The following is a 24,818-nucleotide window of genomic DNA, read 5'->3' as shown; positions in this document are numbered from 1 at the left end:
CAGAGGAGGTGGCAGCTCCACAGACAGAAATCACTGATATGACCTAGTGATTACAAAGCAGCACTGAAATGACCTGGTGGGTAAAACAAATAATGTACAAGCTCTGAGGAGGTGGTAGCTTTACTGACCACAATCCCTACTCCTAACACCAACACTAGAAATAGCCGTGGAGCGTTCCTATCTCTGCCTAGACGCCTCTTCACAGCCTAAGAACTAGCTACCCCTGAAGATGGAAACGGAAAACTATCTCGCCTCAGAGAAACCCCCAAAGGAAGATAGCCCCCCACAAATATTGACGGTGAGTGGAGAGGGAAATGACAAACTCAGAAATGAAACTAGATTTTAGCAAAGGAGGCCAATACTATCTAAATAGACAGATAGAAAAGGCTACTGTGCGGTCAGTATAAAAACTAAATGTCCACGCAGAGTTTACAAAAATAACCTCCACACCGACTCATGGTGTGGAGGGGCAAATCTGCGACCCCAGAGCTTCCAACTAGCCGGAATATTTCATAATGACAAGCTGGACAAAAGAGACATAACTTAAACTGAACAGAAAGTCATAAGCAGGGAAACACCCAAAAACTAGAAGAACTTATCTTAAGCTGAAATGGACTGGCCAACAGAGAACTTCCAGGAAAGAACTGAATCCACAGGAAAAACATTGACAGCTGGCATCAACTACAGCAAAAAGCCCAGTTAAATAACAAGGCCAGGGAACCGATTAGTGAAAGCAGCTGCTAAGTTCCATTCGAAACCACCAGAGGGAGCCCAAGAGCAGAAGTCCCAAAAATACCATTCGTAACCACAGGATGGAGCCCAAGAACGGAATTCACAACAGTCAGCCAGGATTTCCCTAGTCTGAGGGAAATTGCAGGGGCCCGGGTTATTAACTCTCGCTCACCTAGTCTCCCCGTGACACAATGCTGGACACACTGGGGCAGATTGCTGGACACACTGGGGGCAATATGCTGGAGTCAGACACTGGGGCAGATTGCTGGACACACTGGGGCAATATGCTGGACATACTGGGGGCAGATTGCTGGACAGACTGGGGGTAATATGCTGGACACACTGGGGCAGATTGCTGGACACATTGGGGGTAATATGCTGGACACACTGGGGCAGATTGCTGGACACACTGTCTGGGGGCAATGCTGGACACACTGGGGCAGATTGCTGGACACACTGGGGCAATATGCTGGACATACTGGGGCAGATTGCTGGACACACTGGGGGTAATATGCTGGACACACTCGGGCAGATTGCTGGACACACTGGGGCAATATGCTGGACATACTGGGGCAGATTGCTGGACACACTGGGGGTAATATGCTGGACACACTGGGGCAGATTGCTGGACACACTGGGGGTAATATGCTGGACACACTGGGGCAGATTACTGGACACATGGGGGGTAATATGCTGGACACACTGGGGCAGATTGCTGGACACACTGTCTGGGGCAATGCTGGACACACTGGGGCAGATTGCTGGACACACTGGGGCAATATGCTGGACATACTGGGGCAGATTGCTGGACACACTGGGGGTAATATGCTGGACACACTGGGGGTAATATGCTGGACACACTCGGGCAGATTGCTGGACACACTGGGGCAATATGCTGGACATACTGGGGCAGATTGCTGGACACACTGGGGGTAATATGCTGGACACACTGGGGCAGATTGCTGGACACACTGGGGGTAATATGCTGGACACACTGGGGCAGATTACTGGACACATGGGGGGTAATATGCTGGACACACTGGGGCAGATTGCTGGACACACTGTCTGGGGCAATGCTGGACACACTGGGGCAGATTGCTGGACACACTGGGGCAATATGCTGGACATACTGGGGCAGATTGCTGGACACACTGGGGGTAATATGCTGGACACACTGGGGGTAATATGCTGGACACACTCGGGCAGATTGCTGGACACACTGGGGCAATATGCTGGACATACTGGGGCAGATTGCTGGACACACTGGGGGTAATATGCTGGACACACTGGGGCAGATTGCTGGACACACTGGGGGTAATATGCTGGACACACTGGGGCAGATTACTGGACACATGGGGGGTAATATGCTGGACACACTGGGGCAGATTGCTGGACACACTGTCTGGGGCAATGCTGGACACACTGGGGCAGATTGCTGGACACACTGGGGCAATATGCTGGACATACTGGGGCAGATTGCTGGACACACTGGGGGTAATATGCTGGACACACTGGGGGTAATATGCTGGACACACTGGGGCAGATTACTGGACACATGGGGGTAATATGCTGGACACACTGGGGCAGATTGCTGGACACACTGGGGGCAATGCTGGACACACTGGGGCAGATTGCTGGACACACTGGGGCAATATGCTGGACATACTGGGGCAGATTGCTGGACACACTGGGGGCAATACGCTGGAGTCAGACACTGGGGCAGATTGCTGGACACACTGGGGCAATATGCTGGACATACTGGGGCAGATTGCTGGACACACTGGGGCAATATGCTGGACATACTGGGGCAGATTGCTGGACACACTGGGGGTAATATGCTGGACACACTGGGGCAGATGGCTGGACACACTGGGGCAGATTGCTGGACACACTGGGGCAATATGCTGGACATACTGGGGCAGATTGCTGGACACACTGGAGGTAATATGCTGGACACACTGGGGCAGATTGCTGGACACACTGGGGGTAATATGCTGGACACACTGGGGCAGATTGCTGGACACACTGGGGCAGATTGCTGGACACACTGGGGCAATATGCTGGACATACTGGGGCAGATTGCTGGAGACACTGGAGGTAATATGCTGGACACACTGGGGCAGATTGCTGGACACACTGGGGCAGATTGCTGGACACACTGGGGCAGATTGCTGGACACACTGTCTGGGGGCAATTCTGGACACACTGGGGCAGATTGCTGGACACACTGGGCGCAGGACTGGAGGCATGGGCAGAATGTAGATACGGGGCATGATTGGAGACATGGGGCAGAATGAAAGACATGGGGGCAAGATTGGATCATCGGGCAGGATGGATACGATGGAGACAGATGGGGCAGGATGGGTTGATCATATGGGGTAGAATGGATACTCATGAGGGCAGGATGGGAGAACATATGGCTGGAGCTAGGAATGAGATAAACGGGGACTTGGTGAGGAATATTATTACCATAGGGGCTAATTAAGGGTTATTATTACTGCAGTGATGTATTTATTTTATTTTTTGAGTATACTGTTTTAAATGGGGGGGGGCGGTCCTGTTACTGTGCAGAGTGATACTATATCGCCTTTTTTTTTCATGTGGTGTAATGTAGAAGTTGTGAAAAATTAAGTAATGTGTTCTGCAAGCTGAGCTCGAGATAACTGTGTTATTTCCTGCAGAAACGAGTCCTGGCTGGAAGAAATGATGGCGGTCTGTGCTGGATGAAAGATGAAGGACTTCACCTAGAGACATCACTGGTGAGTCAGTGTTATCTATACACTGACACAATACACTGTATACTATATACAGAGGTCCTGTGTATAATGTCACCAGTGATCGCTGTATAACCTCTACACAGACACTGCATACTATGTACAGATCTCCTGTGAATACTGGCACTTATGGTGATAGTATTGTGTTTTTTTTTTTTTATTACTGATCAGTATTGTAGTATTCAGTCACTATGTGGTGGTAATATGTGGTCTGGAAATGGTGTTGCGGTATTTGTCCCTTGTATGTGCTATTTGGTTACCAAGTGGTGGTAATATGTGGTCTGGTCATGGTGCGGTGGTATTTGTTCCTTGTATGTGATATTGGTCATTTTAAAAATTGAAAAATAAATCATAATATACCTAAATTGTATTGCATATTTTAACAAATATTTAATAGGTTACAGTAGAGTAGGGCCCGGCCAAAAGTGTCTACCGTGTTATGGTGGCAGCTTACAAAATCTTTGTAACATGACACACATGACCTCATCGCATGACCCCGTCACATGACCGGGGGGGGGCACACAGTGTCTGAACAGCCCGGGGCCCTGGCCACCCTTAATCCACCCCTGCATGCCGCTGCAAGATGCTGTGGTAGCCATGCTGGTTCAGTATGCCTTCAATTTTGAATAAATCCTCAACAGTGTCACCAGCAAAGCACCCCCACACCATCACACCTCCTCCTCCATGTTTCACGGTGGGAACCAGGCATGCAGAGTCCATCCGTTCAACTTTTTTGTGTCACACAAAAACACGGTGGTTGGAACCAAAGATCTCAAATTTGGACTCATCAGAACAAAGCACAGATTTCCACTGGTCTAATGTCCATTCCTTGTGTTCTTTAGCCCAAACAAGTCTCTTCTGCTTGTGGCCTGTCCTTAAGGCCGGTTTCACACGTCAGTGGCTCCGGTACGTGAGGTGACAGTTTCCTCACGTACCGGAGACACTGACACACGTAGACACATTAAAATCAATGTGTCTCTGCACATGTCAGCGTGTTTTCGCGGACCGTGTGTCCGTTTGGAAAACACGGAGACATGTCAGTGTTCGTGGGAGCGCACAGATTACACGGACCCATTAAAGTCAATGGGTCCGTGTAAAACACGTACCGCACACGGATGAAGCCGCCATTCATCCGTTCTCTCCAGCGCTCGCTATGGGAGGTGGAGCCGCATATTCATCAACTGTAATGAGCGGCACCACGTGACCGCTCATACAGGAGAAGCTGCGGGGCGGAGAGCAAGCGTCGAGGGAGGCGGGTGAGTATTTTAATGCCGGGGCTGAGCGCATAGGGGGTGGGAGGGGGGAGGATGCCCTAAAGTTTATTTTAAACACAAAAAAAAAAAAAAAAAAAAGATTTTTCATCCCTTCTCCCCAGCGAGCGCTGGAGAGAACGCATGAATGGCGGCTTCAGCACCATGCTGGGGAGACAGCGCTTACTGTAGCGCTGTCTCTCCTGCACGGTCCGTGTGGTACCCAGGCGGCACACGGCTGCCGCACGTGTGCTGCACACGGCTGCCGCACGTGTGCTGCACGTGTGCCACACGGATGGCCTACGTGAGCTCACGGACACGGATAACTCCGGTACCGATTTTTCCGGTACCGGATTTATCTGGACGTGTGAGACTGGCCTCACAGTGGTTTCCTAGCAGTTATTTTACCACGAAGGCCTGCTGCACAAAGTCTCCTCTTAACAGTTGTTGTAGAGATGTGTCTGCTGCTAGAACGCTGTGTGGCATTGACCTGGTCTCTAATCTGAGCTGCTGTTAACCTGCGATTTCTGAGGCTGGTGACTTGGATAAACTTATCCTCAGAAGCAGAGGTGACTCTTGGTCTTCCATTCCTGGAGCGGTCCTCATGTGAGCTAGTTTATTTGTAGCGCTTGATGGCCTTTGCCACTGCACTTGGGGACACTTTCAAAGTTTTCCCAATTTTTCGGACTGACTGACCTTCATTTCTTAAAGTAATGATGGCCACTCGTTTTTCTTTACTTAGCTGCTTTTTTCTTGCCATAATACAAATTCTAACAGTCTATTCAGTAGGACTATCAGCTGTGTATCCACCAGACTTCTGCACAACACAACTGATGGTCCCAACCCCATTTATAAGGCAAGAAATCCCACTTATTAAACCTGACAGGGCACACCTGTGAAGTGAAGACCATTCCCGGTGACTACCTCTTGAAGCTCATCAAGAGAATGCCAAGAGCGTGCAAAGCAGTAATCAAAGCAAAAGGTGGCTACTTTGAAGAACCTAGAATATAAGACATAATTTCAGTTGTTTCACACTTTTTTGTTAAGTATATAATTCCACATGTGTTAATTCATAGTTTTGATGCCTTCAGTACCTTCAGTGTGAATGTGCAAATTTCATGAAAATATAGAGAAATCTTTAAATGAGGTGTGTCTAAACTTTTGGTCTGTACAGTATATGGAGGATTATATGGGGCTTATTATATATGGAGCTTTTTATGTATGGAGTAATATATAAGGCTCATTATTCTGTATGGAGCACTATATGGAGCCCATAATACTGTATGGAGGACTATACTGTCCGGACTAAAATGATAAGTCTGCAGTCACACTGTGTGCGGCGAGGAGTTGCTGGTTTCTGAGCTATTGTATAATTCACAATAGATATCACTCATGTAATGTAAGAAGTGAAATCTTTGCCATTGTACTATACCTATATTTCTCTGCTGTATCTGTGATAAGAATCGTGGTATGTGTTAAAGGGGCCCACTCAGACTCTTTCACCAGGAGCCACAAAGACCAGGAGCCAGCGCTGGTGACATCTACATTAGCTGTACTCAGTCATCACTGTTCGGCTACTTTCACACCAGCGTCGATACGGGGCGGTCGCGCTGCGTCGGCCCGACGCATACTGTGCAAGCGCCGCACAACGGGGGCAGCGGATGCTGTTTTTCCACGCATCCGCTGCCCCATTGTGAGGTGCGGGGAGGCGGGGGCGGAGTTCCGGCCGCGCATGCGCGGTCGGAAATGGTGGACCGTCGGCACAAAAAAGTTACATGTAACGTTTTTTGCTGCCGGTGGTCCGCCACAACATGACGCAACCGTCACATGACGGTTGCGACGTGTGTCAATACATCGCAATGCGTCGCTAATGTTCGTCTATGGGGAAAAAAACGCATTCTGCAGACGACTTTGCAGGATGCGTTTTTTCTCCAAAACGAAGCATTGCGACGTATGCAAAAAAACGCTAGTGTGAAAGTAGCCTTATCTGTGGTGTTACATAGGACTGCAGTTGATATCTCCATTCTCTGGATTCCGAGTTATCCCCGTAATTCCTGATATTACATAGGACTGCAGGTACAATCTACTACATCATCTGTAGTGATCACTGAGGAGTCACATTTTTGTTGGGGGGTAGGCTATACACTCTTCAGGGCTACTGCCCGCTGTGACCATAGCAACACCCTGCAGTGTGTTATTCCGCATAGCCGAGTGGCTAGGCCAGGGAGAGGGAATCATGCGCTCGTATTGGCGGAAGTTTCAACAAACTTTATTGCACCCAGCCTGTGTGACAGTGTGCGAACACTAGGGCAGCAGGCATGCGTGTCACGGCATGACGTTGTCTGTACACAAGCCTATGGAATGTACGTGTGACGTCCTGACGTTCGCCTCGGAAGTGGCGGCGGGGGCGTGGTTGCCGGGGTGACGGCGGCGGGATGGGGAAAGAGCAGGAGCTGCTCGAAGCCGCTCGTACCGGTAACCGGGCGGCGGTAGAGAGGTTGTTAGGGGGGAAGAGACTGAGTGGTGCCGGTCCTGGTGGAGCTTCTGGGGGCGGGACTGGAGCCAGTGGAGGAGGGTCTGTCAGTCACCCACTAAGTAGTCTGCTCAGGTAAGGTGTTCCTGCCCGTACTGCTTACTGTAACGTGGGGAGAGCTCTCGCTGCTCGGTGTGGGAACGGCGCCCTGCAGGTCACTACTGCTCGTACCCGGCCCTGTCCGGTGATCACATAGGCGGGCACGTAGTGGTTGGTGCAGGGGCTCTGCCTGGCTGCTTCTGTCTGGGCTGTGCTCCCAGATTTCTGAGTGGGGTGGTCTGTGGCGACAGCACATAGAGTAACATGTCTGCCGTACTAGTGTGGGTGTCGGGGGTCCCGTGTGAGCGGCGGGGAGCTGCCCCTAGATGTGCACGACACCTAACCTGTGACGTCGCCGCTCTAATCCCTGAGCTGTCTCACTACATGTAGGGTGGAAACCAGCTTGTGGCTTGTCAGCAGCAGCACGACAGGGCCCAGTAACCTACAGTGTCAGCTCGGCGCCGTTATACTGGCTACAGTGATGCCTGGGGTGATGGAAGCCGTCTTGTGCTGGTTGTTTCATCTTTAGTTTCAGTTAATGAGATGCTGGTTCTCCGTGGCACCTGCTCTGCAGCATGATCACATATGTACTGTATATAGAATTAATGTCTGAGGTTATCCTGATATTGCAAAAAAAAAAAATACATTTAAAAATGGCGCCGAGTTATCATGAACTCAAAATTGAACATTTCCTTTAAAAGATTAAGTTACTCCAGTGCAGGGATGCGTGCAAAATGGTGAATTGCTAGATAGATAGAAGTGTGAAATCTAAAGATGCAAAAGGTTTATCAAACATTGTGTGACACTGGTAAATTTGTCTGAAATAACGGCAAAAGTGTCTTAATTATTATTATTATTATTTATTTATAAAGCACCATTGATTCCATGGTGCTGTAGATGAGAAGAGGTTACATACAAGTTACAGATATCACTTACAGAACACAAATTTACAATGACAGACTGATACAGAGGGGCGAGGACCCTGCCCTTGCGGGCTTACATTCTACAGGATTATGGGGGAGGAGACAGTAGGTTGGGGGTTTCAGGAGCTCCGGTGTTGGTGAGGCGGTAGCTTCGGTGGTGATGAGGAGGCAGCAGGTCAGTGCAGGCTGTAGGCTTTCATGAAGAGATGAGTTTTCAGGTTCCGTCTGAAGGATCCGAATGTGGTGGATAACCGGATAACCGGTCTTAATATTCTCATGATGAATTCCCCCTTTGTGATTGTTATATAAACACATATATATCATACATACTATACAGGCAGATTTTGTTATTTTTTTGGGTTACTGGCCACCTCTGCAGGTTATCAGTGGTGGCCAGTCTCCTAAGCATTTTCTTTTTTATCTTTTAGAGCCCAACTTTATTTTTCTGTGTAGGGCTTGTTTTTAGCAGGAAAATTGGTACTGTTGGTTTTGAATGACACCATTCATTTTATCATGTGTTGTGTTGAAATTGCAAAAAAAAGTGCAATTCCATAAATATTCACTGTGCAGTAATGTTGACCATACAACATGATTTTCCAGGTCAGTACAGTTATGCAGATATCAAACATTTATAGTTCTTTTTCTTTGTTTTGTTTTCTTTTTTTTTTTAGTGAAGGAAAAAAAAATTAGAATTTGTAAAATAAATAAATAAATAAATAAAATAAAAAAAAATTTGTCTTCATTTTCCAAGACCCATGACACTTTAAATTTTCTGGACATAGGGCTGGGTGATGACTTACTTTTTGCTATATCAGTTGATATTTTTAATGATATAATTTTGGGGTAGATACAATGTTTTAATTGCCTCTTATTGCAAAGCTGCAGCTGCCAAAAAAACCCTGTAAGGCTAAAGGCTAAGTCACACATAACGATATCGTTAACGATATCGTTGCAACGTCACCCTTTTGGTGACGTAGCAACGATCCCGCTAACGATATCGTTATGTGTGACAGCGACCAACGATCAGGCCCCTGCTGGGAGATCGTTGGTCGTTGGGGAATGATCAGGACCATTTTTTTGGTTGCTAATCACCCGCTGTCATCGCAGGATCTGCGTGTGTGACGCCGATCCAGCGATGTGTTCACTTGTAACAAGGGTAAATATCGGGTTACTAAGCGCAGGGCCGCGCTTAGTAACCCGATGTTTACCCTGGTTACCATTGTAAAAGTAAAAAAAAAAAAACAGTACATACTCACATTCTGATGTCTGTCACGTCCCCCGGCGTCCACAGGGTTAAAACTGCTTTCGGCAAGAGCGCTTCTAATATGCATGCGCTGCTAATATGCATGCGCTGCTGCCGAGAGCTTCCCTGCACTGACTGTCAGCGCCGGCAGTAAAGCGGAGCACAGCGGTGACGTCACCGCTGTTACTGCCGGCGCTGAGACATTCAGTGCAGGGAAGCTCTCGGCAGCAGCGCGTGCATATTAGCAGCGCTCTTGCCGAAAGCAGTTTTAACCCTGTGGACGCCGGGGGACGGGGGGACGTGACAGACATCAGAATGTGAGTATGTACTGTTTTTTTTTTTTTTTAACTTTTACAATGGTAACCAGGGTAAACATCGGGTTACTAAGCACGGCCCTGCACTTAGTAACCCGATGTTTACCCTGGTTACCCGGGTGCTGCAGGGGGACTTCGGCATCGTTGAAGGCAGTTTCAACGATGCCGAAGTCGTTCCCCTGATCGTTGGTCGCTGGAGAGAGCTGTCTGTGTGACAGCTCCCCAGCGACCACACAACGACTTACCAACGATCACGGCCAGGTCGTATCGCTGGTCGTGATCATTGGTAAGTCGTTTAGTGTGACTCCAGCTTTAGTTCACCCTTGGCTTTTTTTATGCTAATTTTCCCCTGCGTTTTACAGTACCAGAAAAGCCTATGAGATTTCAGAAGTTTCATGCACACACTGATTTTTTTTTTTTTTTCCCATCAGGATTTTGTACTTTGCATGGTTTTTGGACATAGCGCATATTACTTTTTTCAGTGTTTTTATATTGTTTTTCACCCATTGACTTGAATGTGTGGTTAAAAAAATGCTGAAAAAATGCACCACAAACGCAGCTATCATGTTTTGCTGCGTTTTTTGTGCTAAAACCTGTATCTATGGAACAGGCTTTTTTTTCAACACTAAATTTTATAAGCATGCCCAAGAGTCAAATCTAGCATGCAGAAAGTGCTGCAAAAATTGCACCAAAAATGCTGCGAGAAATGCTGGGAAAACCCTTTTTCCTCAGCTTCTCTCCTGCCAAGAGATCGGGTTTTGCGTCAAAAAACAAATTGCTGAAAAAACTCGTGTGAACTTGCCCTAACTCTGGCATTTTTAATATTTTTTTCTTATGCCATTTACCAATCAAATTAATTTATTTTTACGAACGCAGTGATAACAAATCTGTGTTGTATTTTTATTTTCAATGGGGAAGAAGGGGGGTGATTTCAGCTATTTTTAAATATTGTTTTCTCTTTTTACTATATTAGCCCTCTTAGGGTCATTCCATACTTGTGTGTGTTACATTCACACAGCTTAGCCACTTCACCCCAAGGTCTGTTTTTACCTTCATGATCAGGCTAAATTTTACAATTCTGACCACTGTCATTTCATGAGAACACTATGGAACTGTTCAACAGATCCCACTAATTCTGAGAATGTTTTCTCGTGACATATTGTACTTCATGATAGTGGTAAAGTTTGCTCGATCTAACTTTTATTTGTGAAAAAATTAGAAATTTGGTAGAAATGTTTAAAATTTAGTAATTTTCAAACTATTAATTTTTATGGCCATAAATCAGAGAGATATGTCACACAAAATAGTTTATAAATGGCATTTCCCACATGTCTACTTACATCAGCACAATTTTTGAAACAATATATATATATTTTTTTAGGAAGTTTAGAAGGATTAAAAGTTGACCAGCGATTTCTCATTTTTCCAACAATATTAATAAAACCATTTTATCTCCTCTACCCACGAGGGTGGTTTGCATGTTAATGATCAGGCCAATTTTTACAATTCTGACCAATGTCCCTTTTATGAGGTAATTAGATGGTGGCCCGATTCCAACGCATCGGGTATTCTAGAATATGTATGTACGTCGTGCTTAGCTCAGCCACGTAGTATATAGCACAGCCACGTAGTATATAGCACAGGCACGTAGTATATAGCACAGGCCACGTAGTATATAGCACAGGCCACGTAGTATATAGCACAGGCCACGTAGTATATAGCAGTGTGGGCACGATAGACACCCTCCGGTGTCGACCGAAGCTGTCCCGATGCGCGCGATGCTGTCGCCAGCTTCCGTTCCCATTGAACATGGGTAAGTGGGTAATTTCACAATGCATCACTGGGAACCGAAGCTGGCGGCAGCATCGCGCGCATCGGTGGACAGCAGAAGGTGAGACTAGCACAATTTTTTATTATTTTTAACATTATATTTTTTTACTATTGATGCTGCATAATCAGCATCAATAGTAAAAAGTTGGTCCGGGATGGGGCGACACACTGGCACTGACTTGAGGAGAGTAGGGAGGGGCCAATTCGCTGCCGGACTTTAAGCGACACGGGATTTCCGTGACAGACAAACAGACGGAAGTGACCCTTAGACGATTATATACATAGATAACTCTGGAACGCTTCAACTGATCCCGGTGATTCTGACACTTTTTTCATTTCATATTGTACTTCATGTTAGTTGTAAAATTTCTTTGATATGACTTGTGATTATTTATGTAAAAAACGGAAATTTGGCGAAAATTTTGAGCATTTCGCAATTTTCCAAATTAGAATTTTCATGCCCTTAAATCAGAGATATGTCACACAAAATACTTAATAAGTAACATTTCCCACGTCTACATCAGCACAATTTTGGAACCAAATTTTTTTTTTTTGTTAGGAAGTTATAAGGGTTAAAAGTTAAACAGTGATTTCTCATTTTTACAATACCAATTGTTTTTTAACCACCTCACATTTGAAGTCACTTTGAGAGGTCTATATGATAGAAAATACCCAAAAGTGACACCATTCTAAAACCTGCATCCCTCAAGGTGCTCAAAACCACATTCTAGATGTTTACTAACTCTTCAGGTGCTTTACAGGAATTTTTTGAAATGTTAAAAAAAAATGAACATTTTAACTTTTTCACAAATTTAATTCAGACCAAATTTTTCTTAATTTTCCCAAGGGTAGCAGGAGAAATTGGACCCCAGAAGTTGTTGTACAATTTGTCCTGAGTATGCTGAAACCCCATATGTGGGGGTAAACCACTGTTTGGGCGCATGGCCATGTTGTGTTTGCAGAGCCCCTGATGTTCCTGAACAGTGGAAACCCCCACAAATGACACCATTTTGGAAACTAGACCCTCCCCAAGGAACTTATCTAGATGTGTTGTGAGAACTTTGAACCCCCCAGTTGTTTCACTAAAGTTTATAACGTAGAGCTGTAAAAATAAAAAAATATTTTGTTCACAAAAGTGATCTTTTCACCCCCAAATTATTTTCCCACGGGTAACCGGAGAAATTGGACCCCAAAAGTTGTTGTACAATTTGTCCTGAGTACGCTGATACCCCATATGTGCGGGTAAACCAGTGTTTGGGTACATGGCAGAGCTCAGAAGTGAAGGAGCGCCAGATTTTTCTGTTATGGTTTGCAGGTGCCGTGACCCACTGGGAGAGCCCATGAGGTGCTAAAACAGCAGAACCCCCCCATAAGTTACCCCATTTTAGGAACTACACCTCTCAGTGAATTCATCTTTGGATGCAGTGATCATATTGACACCATGAGTGTGTCACATAATTTTATACCATTGGGCAGTGAGGGCAAAATAACTACATTTCTCCTTCGCCCATGACGGCACCACCGAGAGAGGGGATCCGCCCATCGGGGCCAGGAAACCTACAGATAAAAAGGCGGTACCTCTCTCCGGCATCAGCTAGTTTTCTGTCCCTGATGGGGAACCAACAGTCACAGCAGCAACATCAGCGAGTACTTTGATTCATCAGATGCAGGGGCCGACCAGTCTGATCCAGGCAGCGGGGGGTCCCTGCCTCGGCTGGGGCGGTTGCCTGACGCGCCACCGCTGGGGACAGCTTACCTGCAGGGTGTGCGGGGGGGAGGGAGGCAGTGGAAAGCATATGGATGCCGCCTCCGCCCGTAATTGCGCGGCGCTCGAGATTCAATGCGCACACTTGGGGCAGCGCTTCCTTATGACTCCCAGAGGGCCGCAATGCATCTCTGGGAAGCTTTCCGGGGACTCACGCATGCGCTGTGAAGGGAAACCGCATTGCATGACTGGCCGGGCGCGCTGCGTTCCCCTGGGGGGAAAAATCCCTGACAGATATTTAAGCCGGGAAAGGACCCAGAGGGGACGCTGATGCACAGCTTGGCATTCAGATGAGCGACCCAGGAGCATTCAGGCTGCCGTCACACTAGCAGTATTTGGTCAGTATTTTACATCAATATTTGTAAGCCAAAACCAGGAGTGGAACAAATAGAGGAAAAGTATAACAGAAACATATGCACCACTTCTGCATTTATCACCCACTCCTGGTTTTGGCTTACAAATACTGATGTAAAATACTGACCAAATACTGCTAGTGTGACGGCAGCCTCAGAGTGACAGGCTTTGGTGAGCCAGTCTTCCCCAGCATGTACAGCAACCGCAGCAGCGGCAAAAGCGACAGCAACAGCAGAAAAAGTGGACTGAAGGGGCCCCTTCGCATCATAAACGCAGCAATAGCGGCCGCTCGGGCTCTCAGCATGGCTTCCGGCGCAAGAGAGGATCCATATTTGGAAATGGTTTGTCCTCCGAATCCGGTACTCTTCCTCCTGTCAGGTGGTGAGTGATATTCGTGAAAGTCCACTTTTAATTAGGGCTGTTTTCTTCCTTTAGGGCTCATTTCCACTTGCGAGAGAAAAAACGGTCCGTAATCTGGACCGAAAAAAAGGGATGAAAAGTATGCGATTGTCATGCGAGTTCAATGCGATTTTTTTATTTATTTATTTTTTTTATTTTAATCGACCATCCGTTTTACATCCATATGACATCTGTATGCAATCCGTTTTTTTCTCTGCAGTTATTTTTATACAGTCATTTACAAGACCATTTACAATGTTCTATGCCACAGAATGGTAAGGTGTCCGTAAAAAACAGACGTCCTACGCATGGTGCGAGTGCTGTGCGTTTTTTTTCTCGCACCCATTGACTTGCATTGGCGAGTCTCGTCCGAGAATCGCAGCAATACGCAGCATGCTGCGATTTTTTTTCTCAGTCCGATTTCGACTGAGAAAAAAATCGCAAATGAAGACACCTATTGAATAACATTGGTCGAGTGCAATCCAATTTTTTTTTTTATCGGATTAAACTCGTCCGTTTTCCTCGTAAGTGGAAATGAGCCCTTAGGGGAAGAAATGTACGGCAAAAACTAAGCATAGGATCTGTGCTCTTTGTACAGGGGAATTGCCCTCTTCGTGGGAAGAGACACTGTGGGGCCTGTATAGAGCGGACAATTTGTGAGGAGACCCCGGGGTTCGTGTCAGACCTTAGGTCCCTGATTAAGAGTCAGGTGGAAGACTCCCTTAGGTCCCTTAGGCCTGTTTCACACGTCAGTGGCTCCGTTACGTGTGGTGACAGTTTTCTCACGTACCGGAGACAATGACTCACGTAGACACATTAAAATAAATGGGTCTCTGCACATGTCAGCGTGTTTTCACGGACCGTGTGTCTGTTTGAAAAACACGGAGACATGTCAGTGTTTGTGGGAGCGCACGGATCACACGGACCCATTAAAGTCAATGGGTCCATGTAAACACGTACCGCACACGGATGCTGTCCGTGTGCCGACTGAGTACCACACGGACCGTGCAGGAGGCAGCGCTACAGTAAGTGCTGTCCCCCCAGCGTGTGGTGCTGAAGCCGCCATTCATTCCTTCTCTCCAGCAGTGTTCGCTGGAGAGAAGGAATGAAAAATCAATGTTTTATTTTTGTGTTTAAAATAAAGATCCCGATGACATTAAAATACTCACCCAGCTCCCTCGATGCTTCTTCTCAGCGCCGCAGCTTGTCCTGTATGAGCGGTCACGTGGTGCCGCTCATTACAGTGATGAATATGCGGCTCCACCTCCCATATGCATGAAAATGAAGGTATCCAGCTCAGGAAATAAAATCAAAAGTCTTTATTTGGACAAATTTAAAAAGTAAGCTGCTTGACAAACCAGTGCATACTGGAGGAAGGGTCATTCCATGTCAAGTGAACCAATGATTTTTACCACTATATTTTTAATTCTTTTGAGATTTTGTTATTTGGTAAGTGTGTCAGAGAATGCAAAATGTGAAGAAAAAAAAATTCTAGATATTCTTTTTTATTTTTTATTGATTTTCAAAGTTCGGAAAAAGTGCGAATTTCGGTGTTGCCTGCCTTTACATTTCTCCCCATAACTCAGGCTAGAAAATAGATAGAGAAACAAAATAAATACCATTCTACTCAGAACTGTACAGGCTTTCACAAGAAATGTCACAAGAGTATCTTTAATAATATTTTACCTATGCAAACGCAAGCGCAAAACTTTAAAACGCATTTCCAAAAAAAAGTTTAATTAAAAAATTTTAAAAACTGCACATGTGCCTGTTATGCTCCTAGCCACATCTGTACCAAAAAACAAGCTGGGATCGTGATGGGATCATATTTTAAAAAATAAAACTATTACAGTGTCAGTTCAAAAATCTTGATTTCAGGTCTGTTCAGCCTGTGGTGTAGAAGTGTGGGGTCTAGATTTACCAAATAATCCATGATTGTTAGATATTCCTGTATTATTTTATTATGTTACCACATAGACGCAGGAGAGGAGAAGCTTTGTTAGGGCTGAGGATGACCAGGGGTAGACGGTGACTGCAGAGCAGATGACAGGCCGGCAGCTCCAGCCTCCACAGATCGTATTCACACCAAATCTTATTACCCAGGCAACTCCTCAAATGGAGGGAGAAAAATACTCTTACCATCCAGTTCATGTATTGTACAAACCAGGACTACGAAGATGAGGAGGAGCGTTTGTTATAACATCGGTTACAGGAAGCAGAACCCATCACAGGGACTCCCCAATACCGGACTGTCATCCCATGTAGTGGAAATAAAGACAGTGACGTCCATGAAGTGGTAGAAGGCGGCACAAGATCGGCAATGGATGACACAACTGGTTATGTGACCTGTGAATATGATCAGCGCTGACGGCTACTGGACTCTCCAAAGATTGTGAAAATGAAGACGTAGAAAGGACTTTTCTGCACCTTCTGGTCCAGCGCCGTCCTTTGTGTATCCAAGAAAATCGGACATTGTAAAAGTGAACAAAAACAGATATAACTCAGGTGGAGCCGAGCACCATGACAGCCGCACATACTCTGACACAGAAGGAAACGGCCATTGCTAGTGAGCGCTTATGGACAAGATGACATTTCACCCACTAGAAGGGACACATTGATGATAACAGGCCACTGTAAAAACCTACTACTAATTGTTTGATTAGTTCATATTTTATAGTACGAGGATTTAACTACTGGACTATTCTTCTTAAACACTTCAGAAATGACAGGTTTAGTGATATAGTAGAAAAAAAATTGTTCCATGTATAAATAGGTGGTAAAAATATTGGTTCTTTTAATATTGTTTTTTTAGGATCAGACTGTATTTAGAAAATCACACTTGAGGATATGATCACGTTTTTTCTTTTGGCTTGTTCAATGAATTCAGGTTGAAAATGCTGAGCAAGTTGTTATGATGATTAAGATGCATTTATTCTGGCACTTTGTTTTTTGTGTTTCTTTATTGATACATATAAATGTTGAATGCAATAAGTTGTAATTTGAAAAGAAAAAGGGAAGAAACTCACACAAACATAAAATCACATGATTCAAGGCTTAAAAAAAAATACAAATTTGATAGGTCCCAAGTTGAATCCCTGTACAAATATAAACAAGGACACAAGTAACACACATGCATGTTTTCCACAATTTTAAAACATACGTTTTTTTCAGAATTGCGCATCAAAATGTTTAATTTGATTTCACCAAAACAAAATATAAAGAAACATAGTCTTGTGACATATCAAATGAAAGCCAGTACTGTTCTGAGAAAAATGATGCCTCTCCCACCTCTATATCTTAATTCTAGCCCGAGATATGATAAAAAAATGTAAAGCCATACCAGGCCAAAATCTGTGCTTTTTTAAAACTTTAAAAATCTGTAAAAAATTAACTGATGAAGAAAAAAATTCTAAACTTTTAATTTGTAATTAACTAAAGTTGTACTTCATAAAAACAAAAAATAAAAAAAATCTAAAGACGTCAGGTAAAAAAAATATTCATATTTGGATCACTTGATATGGAATGACCCGGAAGGAATGTCTTGAATAACTGGATGCGTTTCGAACAGGTATAGTGCTCTTAGTGCTCAGTTTCACAATGAGCAGTCTTGCCAAAAGTAAAAATACGCCCCAAACAGGTGGGGAACAGAGTGAAAATTATTGCTCCACAGAACGAAAATAACACTTGAATAGCCTGACATGCAATGTGCACAAAACGAAAAAAAACAAAAAAACAAAAACACACACCACATTCAATTACAAATGTGCATAACATAAACAAATAAAGTTAACTATAATCAATCAATAATGCAACATAATTTCCTTCAAGTTCAAACCCAGAGGTACTCGAGTGTTTAATAGGTAAATCCAAAAAGCTTCCCTATCCCGTAATTTCTTTTCTCTATCTCCACCACTTATATTTCTATGCACTTGTTCTATTGCAAATACTCTAAAGTGTGCGATTTTATGTAAGGTCTCCTACACCCGAGTCTAATAGTGGAGAGAGTGAGGGAAGTGTCTCAGCTTCATCCAGATCTTCGTCTTCAACGTCCTCAGAGGGTGGAAATAGTTGCAGCTGTTTTCCAATAGAGCAAACAGACACTCTTATTAAAGCGTTCTGAGCCACCATGGTTCTGGCGGACCCTCATCCCAAAAAGACGATGCAGGACATTATGTTTGACGGGTTAAAACAGAAAAGAAGGAGGTCCTTTCCGTTGGTGGAAAAAATCCAGGCCTTAATTAAAAGAGACTGGGAAAAAACAGAAAGGAAAGGCCTTCTCACCCCAAAAAGAAAATACCGGTTCGAGGATCCCATTAGCTCCGTCTGGGGGAAAAAGCACCAAAACTTGACGTGGCTATTGCCAAGGCCTCAAAAAAAAAATCACCCTCCCCTTTGAGGATATGGTTGTGTTAAAAGACCCCGTGGATAAGAAGGCAAACTCGTTCCAAAATGGTACATGGGAGGTGGGCTAAAACCTGCAGTAGCTGCCACCTGTACGGCTAGATCATTAATGGTCTGGCTGGATCAGATTGAATTGCAATTAAGAGACAAATCCCCTAGAGAAACAATATTAAACTCTATTCTGGTAATGATGGGGGCTGTGGCTTTTCTTGCCGATGCATCGGCAGATTCGGTCAGGTTGGCCTTCTGATTGGCATCTTTCTCCAATGCGGCCAGGCGGGCTCTGTGGCTTAAATGTTGGCTGGGGGACCTCCAGACAAAATCAAAATTATGCTCTATTCCCTGTGAGGGCGAGTTTTTGTTTGGACCCACGTTGGATGACATCCTGGATAAAGCAGGAGATAAAAAGAAACACTTCCCTAACCTCTTCATTCAATCTTATAACGTGTCTTAACTGTATCATCATATGTTGGCAAGGGGTTAATACCATCTTAATTGTTCCTTTGTCCCTGATCAAGACAATCTTGGGCTTTATTCAGGCATATTTGCCATCCATATTATTGCAGAACAGATGACGTGAGTAAAAACTGCAATTTCTCCTTCATTTTAACATAGCGCTTTATTGATCTACCATCTCTTTGACAGTATGATGGATTTATATTTTTCCATATTTTGTGGCATGCTATGTAACATTGGACGCATTATCTATAGTAAATCCAATCCCTTTGAAGTGAAATACACAAACTTTAGTTTAATGCCAAAAAGGGTATTTACAATATGGTTAAATGGGTTTACCTCTAATAGGACAACCCCTTCTTGAACTAAATGTTTGGCCCCGATAAAATAAGAAAACCTTACACTCTCCTCCTGTGCCGCCGCCGTTTTAGCAGTGCCAGCACTCGCGGCTCCGGAGCTGTTTTGAGGTTTTGTGACACATGGTGCCTGGCGCCCTGGCATCTTTCTCCGCCTTCGTACGGATTGAACATGAAGATGAAGCCAGGGCTGCAACGTTAAACTGACTTTTTTTCCCCCTCTCTTGCGGAGCTGCTAGTATAGCCAACATTTTAATGTTTTGTAGTTTACAGCTTCTAAAGAATTGGCTTTCATTTTAAGTTGTTGCGACCTTTGTGTTATTCCAGAAGATGGCAAATAAAGCTATCCAGATGTTTAAATGGTTGTGATAAGGCTACTTTCACACTAGCGTCGGTACGGGGCCGTCGCGCTGCGTCGGCCCGACGTACCGACACATACTGTGCAAGCGCCGCACAACATTGTGAGGTGCGGGGAGGTGGGGGCGGAGTTCGAGCCGCGCATGAGCGGTCGGAAATGGCGGACCGTCGGCAGCAAAAAACGTTACATGTAACGTTTTTTGCTGCCGGCGGTCCGCCACAACACGACGCAACCGTCGCACGACGGTTGCGACGTGTGTCAATACGTCGCAATGCGTCGCTAATGTTAGTCTATGGGGAAAAAACGCATCCTGCAGACGACTTTGCAGGATGCGTTTTTTCGCCAAAACGACGCATTGCGACGTATGCAAAAAAACGCTAGTGTGAAAGTAGCCTTAACTTTTCTGCCTCTGTTTGCCTAATTCCTGCTTCCTACAAGTCTTTACTACATTGCCTTTCAAATTGTTATGCAGTGTGGATTTAAAGGGAACCTGTCACCGCTGTTAACCTGCAGATATGGGGTTAATTTGCAGATTAACAGCGTTACGAGGTTGTCTGGCGCCTGCACGTTGCCAAATGCTGCGGGGAGAAAATGTTCTTTTTTTTTTAGTCATGGGGGTGGGGCGGTATTTAACATGTTAACAGTTGTAGATGGATCGTGATTCCACACGCGGCTGTTAGGGGCACATGTCAGCTGAAGAAATCAGCTGACGTGTTGGAAAAGTTGCATGCTCATCGCCAGAGCCCGCAGCAAACTGGGAGGCCACCTTCGACTAAACTATATGTCTAAGGTGGTCGGGGTTAAGCGTGATCTCTGTACTTATGGCATGGTCATAATCCTCCCCTGACCACAACTCCAATGAAAACCTTTGGAGTATTTTCAAGCAAAAGATCTTTGAGAGTGGGAGGCAGTTCACATCAAAACAGCAGCTCTGGAGTCAGTTCTGACATATATATATTGGTAGATCGGTCGATTCTCCACCCGGTAATACCAAATGTGTATTTTTTTAACTTGTTTTTATTGTTTTATTTTCTATAGGGGGTAATTTTACCTTTTATATATTTTATTTTTTTAATATTTGTTTAAAATGTTTTTTACATGCTTCAATAGTCTCCAAGGGAGACTATTGTAGAAGCTGCGATCATTCGATCGCTTGTGCTACACAGAGCAGGCTTTAGCCCTGCTCTGTGTAGCAGAAATGCTCACTTACTAGGAGCGTCGACCACTGGGCAGTGCTCATAGCTATCTGGCAATGACAACCACATCAGATACTGACAGCGGCATTTAACATGTTAGCCGCGGGTGGAATTGCGATTAGGGGCTGTTAGGGGCACATGTCAGCTGATTAAAGCTGACATTTGCCAGAAAAGTTAAGGGCTCATCACCTGAGCCCAGAGCAAATGGGGAGGCCACCTTAGATGTAACTATACACCTAAGGTGGTAAAGGGTTTAAGCATGATCACTGTATTTACGGCATGGTCATAATCCTCCCCTGACCACAACTCCATTGAGAACCTTTGGCGTATCGTCAAGCAAAAGATCTAGGAGGGTCACATCAAAACAGCAGCTCTGGAGACAGTTCTGACAACCTGCAGAGAAATTCAAGCTGAAAGTATCAAAAAAATCACAAGTTCAATGGATGCAAGAATTGTGAAGGTGATATAAAAAAGGGGTTGTATGTTAATATGTACAGTAACTTTAAGTTTTTGTAATTGAAAAAGCTGTTGATTTCAGTAAATGTGCTCTTTTAATGCTGCTAATTCAACAAATAACCATTTTCAGATCTTCACAATCTATAAAATGCTTGAAAACTGTTGTATATAATAATTTGGAACTGTGCATTTTTAATTTTTTCGGGTTAAAAAAAATACTTTTATTAGGTTTGTCCAATAAAATGTGATTTATACTCTAACGGTTGATTTCAACATTGCTCTGAGAATCAGAGAAAAACAGCATTTGCATAGTAATTTGGATCACTGTGTATATGTTAAAATATAATTTCCTTGTTTTGTCAAATTTATGGTAACATTCTTCTTTTTTTTTATTTTTTTTTAATTTTCCAGTATCTGGCGTGGACCCAATGTGAATTGTGTTGACAGCTCAGGATACACTCCTTTACATCATGCTGCCCTAAATGGTCACAAGTGAGTACATAATGTATACAATCTCCATGTTCTAAAATAAGGGTGGGAAATCTGGCCCGCTGGCCATTTATGGGCAGACTAGATGGTGGCCCGATTCTAACGCATCGGGTATTCTAGAATGTATGTCCACGTAGTATATTGCCCGTCCACGTAGTATATTGCCCGTCCATGTAGTATATTGCCCGTCCACGTAGTATATTGCCCAGCCACGTAGTATATTGCCCAGCCACGTAGTATATTGCCCAGCCACGTAGTATATTGCCCAGCCACGTAGTATATTGCCCAGCCACGTAGTATATTGCCCAGCCACGTAGTATATTGCACAGAGCCACGTAGTATATTGCCCAGCCACATATGACACAGGTAAAAAAAATAAAAAATAAACATATACTCACCTTCCGCAGGCGCGTTATAGCTCTGTCGCCTGTGTGGGGTGCAGGCGGCAGCTTCCGGTCCCAGGGTGTGATGACGTCGCGGTCACGTGACCGTGTCGTGGTCACAGGACCGTGACGTCACGGCAGGTCCTTGTCGCGCAGGACCTGTGATGACGTCGCGGTAACATGACCGTGTAGCGGTCACATGACCGTGACGTCACGGCAGGTCCTTTCCACGCAGGCGCGCAGGACTTGTGATGACGTCGCGGTTACATGACCGTGACATCATGGCAGGTCCTTCTGCCAGACCATCTTTGCCACCGGAACGTGCCGCTTGCATCTCGAGGAGCGGGAAAGGCGGCGTAGGTGAGTGTATAATCATTTTTTATTTTTTTTAAATTATTTTTAACATTAGATGTTTTTACTATTGACGCTGCATAGGCTGCGTCAATAGTAAAAAAACTTGGTCACACAGGGTTTATAGCAGGGGTAATGGAGTGCGTTACCCACGGCATAACGCGGTCCATTACCGCCGGCATTAACCCTGTGTGAGCGGTGACTGGAGGGGTGTATGCGGGCGCCGGGCAGTGAGTGCGGGGAGTAAGGAGCGGCCATTTTCTTCCGGACTGTGCGCGTCGCTGATTGGTCGTGGGCGTTTTGCCTCGACCAATCAGCGACTTGGATTCCATGACAGACAGAGGCCGCGACCAATCAATATCCGGGACAGACAGATGGAAATACCCCTTAGACAATTATATAGTAGGATTCCCGAGGACCGCAGTTCATGGCCTGCTGGCCCCATTTTTCCAGCCAACAGCCGTTAAATTCTTTCCTAGGCTACACTCACACACAGCATTCACTACTGAGTGTCCTGAGGCTGGCCATTGCCAGTATCATGTCGATTTTTGTCGGCTGAGGTAGCACGCTCTGCTCACCTGTCTCATCTCTTTTTCCTTTGATGAATTCAAAGCTGTTGTGTCTCTTGTGAAATGTATTCAGCAGTCACTGGTTCTCCTGTGATGCATTCTGCAGTATACAGTGTCTGTGTATCCCTTGTAATGTATTCTGCATTATCTGCATATCCTATGTTATGTACATATGTCAATTGCAATGGCTTCTCTGTGATTAATTCTTCAAACAGAAGTTTGATAACATTAGAGAGAGCTTTGGCCTTCAACCCCCACAACCCCTATTCCTTACTACTCAGCCCTCCAAAACCAGCTTCTCCGCCATTATAGAAGACTAACTTTCCACCCTACTCTCAAGATCACATCTCACCACCTGTGCACTTGACTCAATCCCATCCCATTTCATCCCAAACATCACCACAGTCTTCATCCCAACTGTAACCCATCTCTTCAGCCTATCAATAACAACTGGTGTTTTCCCCTCATGCTTCAAACATGCCTCAATCACACCTGTCCTCAAAAACTTCTCTCTTGACCCATCCTCTGTATCTAGCTATCGCCCAATATCACTTCTCCCCTTTGCCTCAAAACTACTGGAACAACATGTCCATTTCGAACTGTCCTCCCACCTCTCTTCCTTCTCCCTCTTCGACTGCTGACAATCAGGCTTTCGGCCGCATCACTCTACTGAAACTGCCCAAACTAAAGTCATTAATGACCTGCTGACTGCCAAAGCCAAGTGACACTACTCTGTCCTCCTTCTCCTGAACCTGTCCTCTGCCTTTGACAAAGTGGACCACTGCCTATTACCCCTCTCATCTCTTGGCATCACAGACTTGGCCCTATCCTGGATCGCATCATACCTAAAAGACCGGACATTCAGTGTCTCCAACTCGCACACCACTTCCTCACCTCGCCCCCTATCTGTCAGAATCCTGCAAGGTTTAGTCCTAGGGACCCTGCTCTTCTCCATTTACACCTTCGGACTGGGACAGCTCACAGAATCTCACGGCTTGCAGTATCACCTCTATGCTGATGACACACAAATCTACCTCTCTGGACCAGATACAGTTATATGAAAAAGTTTGGGCACCCCTATTAATCTTAAGCTTAATGTTTTATAAAAATTGTGTTTTTTGCAACAGCTATTTCAGTTTCATATAGTTAATAACTGTTGGACACAGTAATGTTTCTGCCTTGAAATGAGGTTTATTGTACTAACAGAAAATGTGCAATCTGCATTCAAACAAAATTTGACAGGTGCATAAGTATGGGCACCTCACCAGAAAAGTTACATTAAGGGTATGGTCACACAGGACTTTTTTGCTGCGTATTTTTGCTGCGTTTTTTTATGCTAATTTTCAGCTGCTTTTTACAGTACCAGCAAAGCCTATGAGATTTCAGAAATCTCATGCACACACATTGGGTTTTTGTTTGATCAGTATTTTCTGCTTTGCTGCGTTTTTTGGACATAGGGCATGTCACTTCTTTCAGCATTTTTGCTGCGTTTTTGCATCGTTTTTTCACCCATTGACTTGAATGGGTGATGGAAAAAACACAGCAAAAACACATGTAGCATTATTTGCTGCGTTTTTTGTGCAGAAAAATCACGGCCAGCAGGAAGTGATCTCAAAGCCAAGAGCTTAGGGGTGTGGTTAGTGAGGT

The 24,818-nt window shown here is 44.9% G+C and overlaps 1 protein-coding gene across 4 annotated transcripts in view; it reads left to right on the top strand.

The window, feature by feature from the left end:
* Positions 1-7,058: 7,058 nt before the first annotated feature.
* ANKS1A (ankyrin repeat and sterile alpha motif domain containing 1A) overlaps positions 7,059-24,818 on the top strand; it is a 390,648-nt gene continuing 372,888 nt past the window's right edge. For 2 of the 4 annotated variants that reach the window (XM_077295483.1, XM_077295482.1), the window contains exons 1-2: positions 7,071-7,364; positions 21,791-21,871. In XM_077295483.1, coding sequence (XP_077151598.1) covers positions 7,192-7,364; positions 21,791-21,871 — 254 coding nt within the window. In that variant the 5' untranslated portion in view covers positions 7,071-7,191. Of the gene's footprint in view, positions 7,365-21,790; positions 21,872-24,818 lie in introns of all 4 variants that reach the window. The other 2 variants (XM_077295484.1, XM_077295481.1) reach the window with 2 other exon arrangements.

The sequence above is a fragment of the Ranitomeya variabilis genome, chromosome 3 (genome assembly GCF_051348905.1).
Source record: "Ranitomeya variabilis isolate aRanVar5 chromosome 3, aRanVar5.hap1, whole genome shotgun sequence".
Classification (NCBI taxonomy): Eukaryota; Metazoa; Chordata; class Amphibia; order Anura; family Dendrobatidae; genus Ranitomeya; species Ranitomeya variabilis.
The sequence above is the reverse complement of the archived record's forward strand: the minus strand, read 5'-3'. Positions and strand labels throughout refer to the sequence as shown.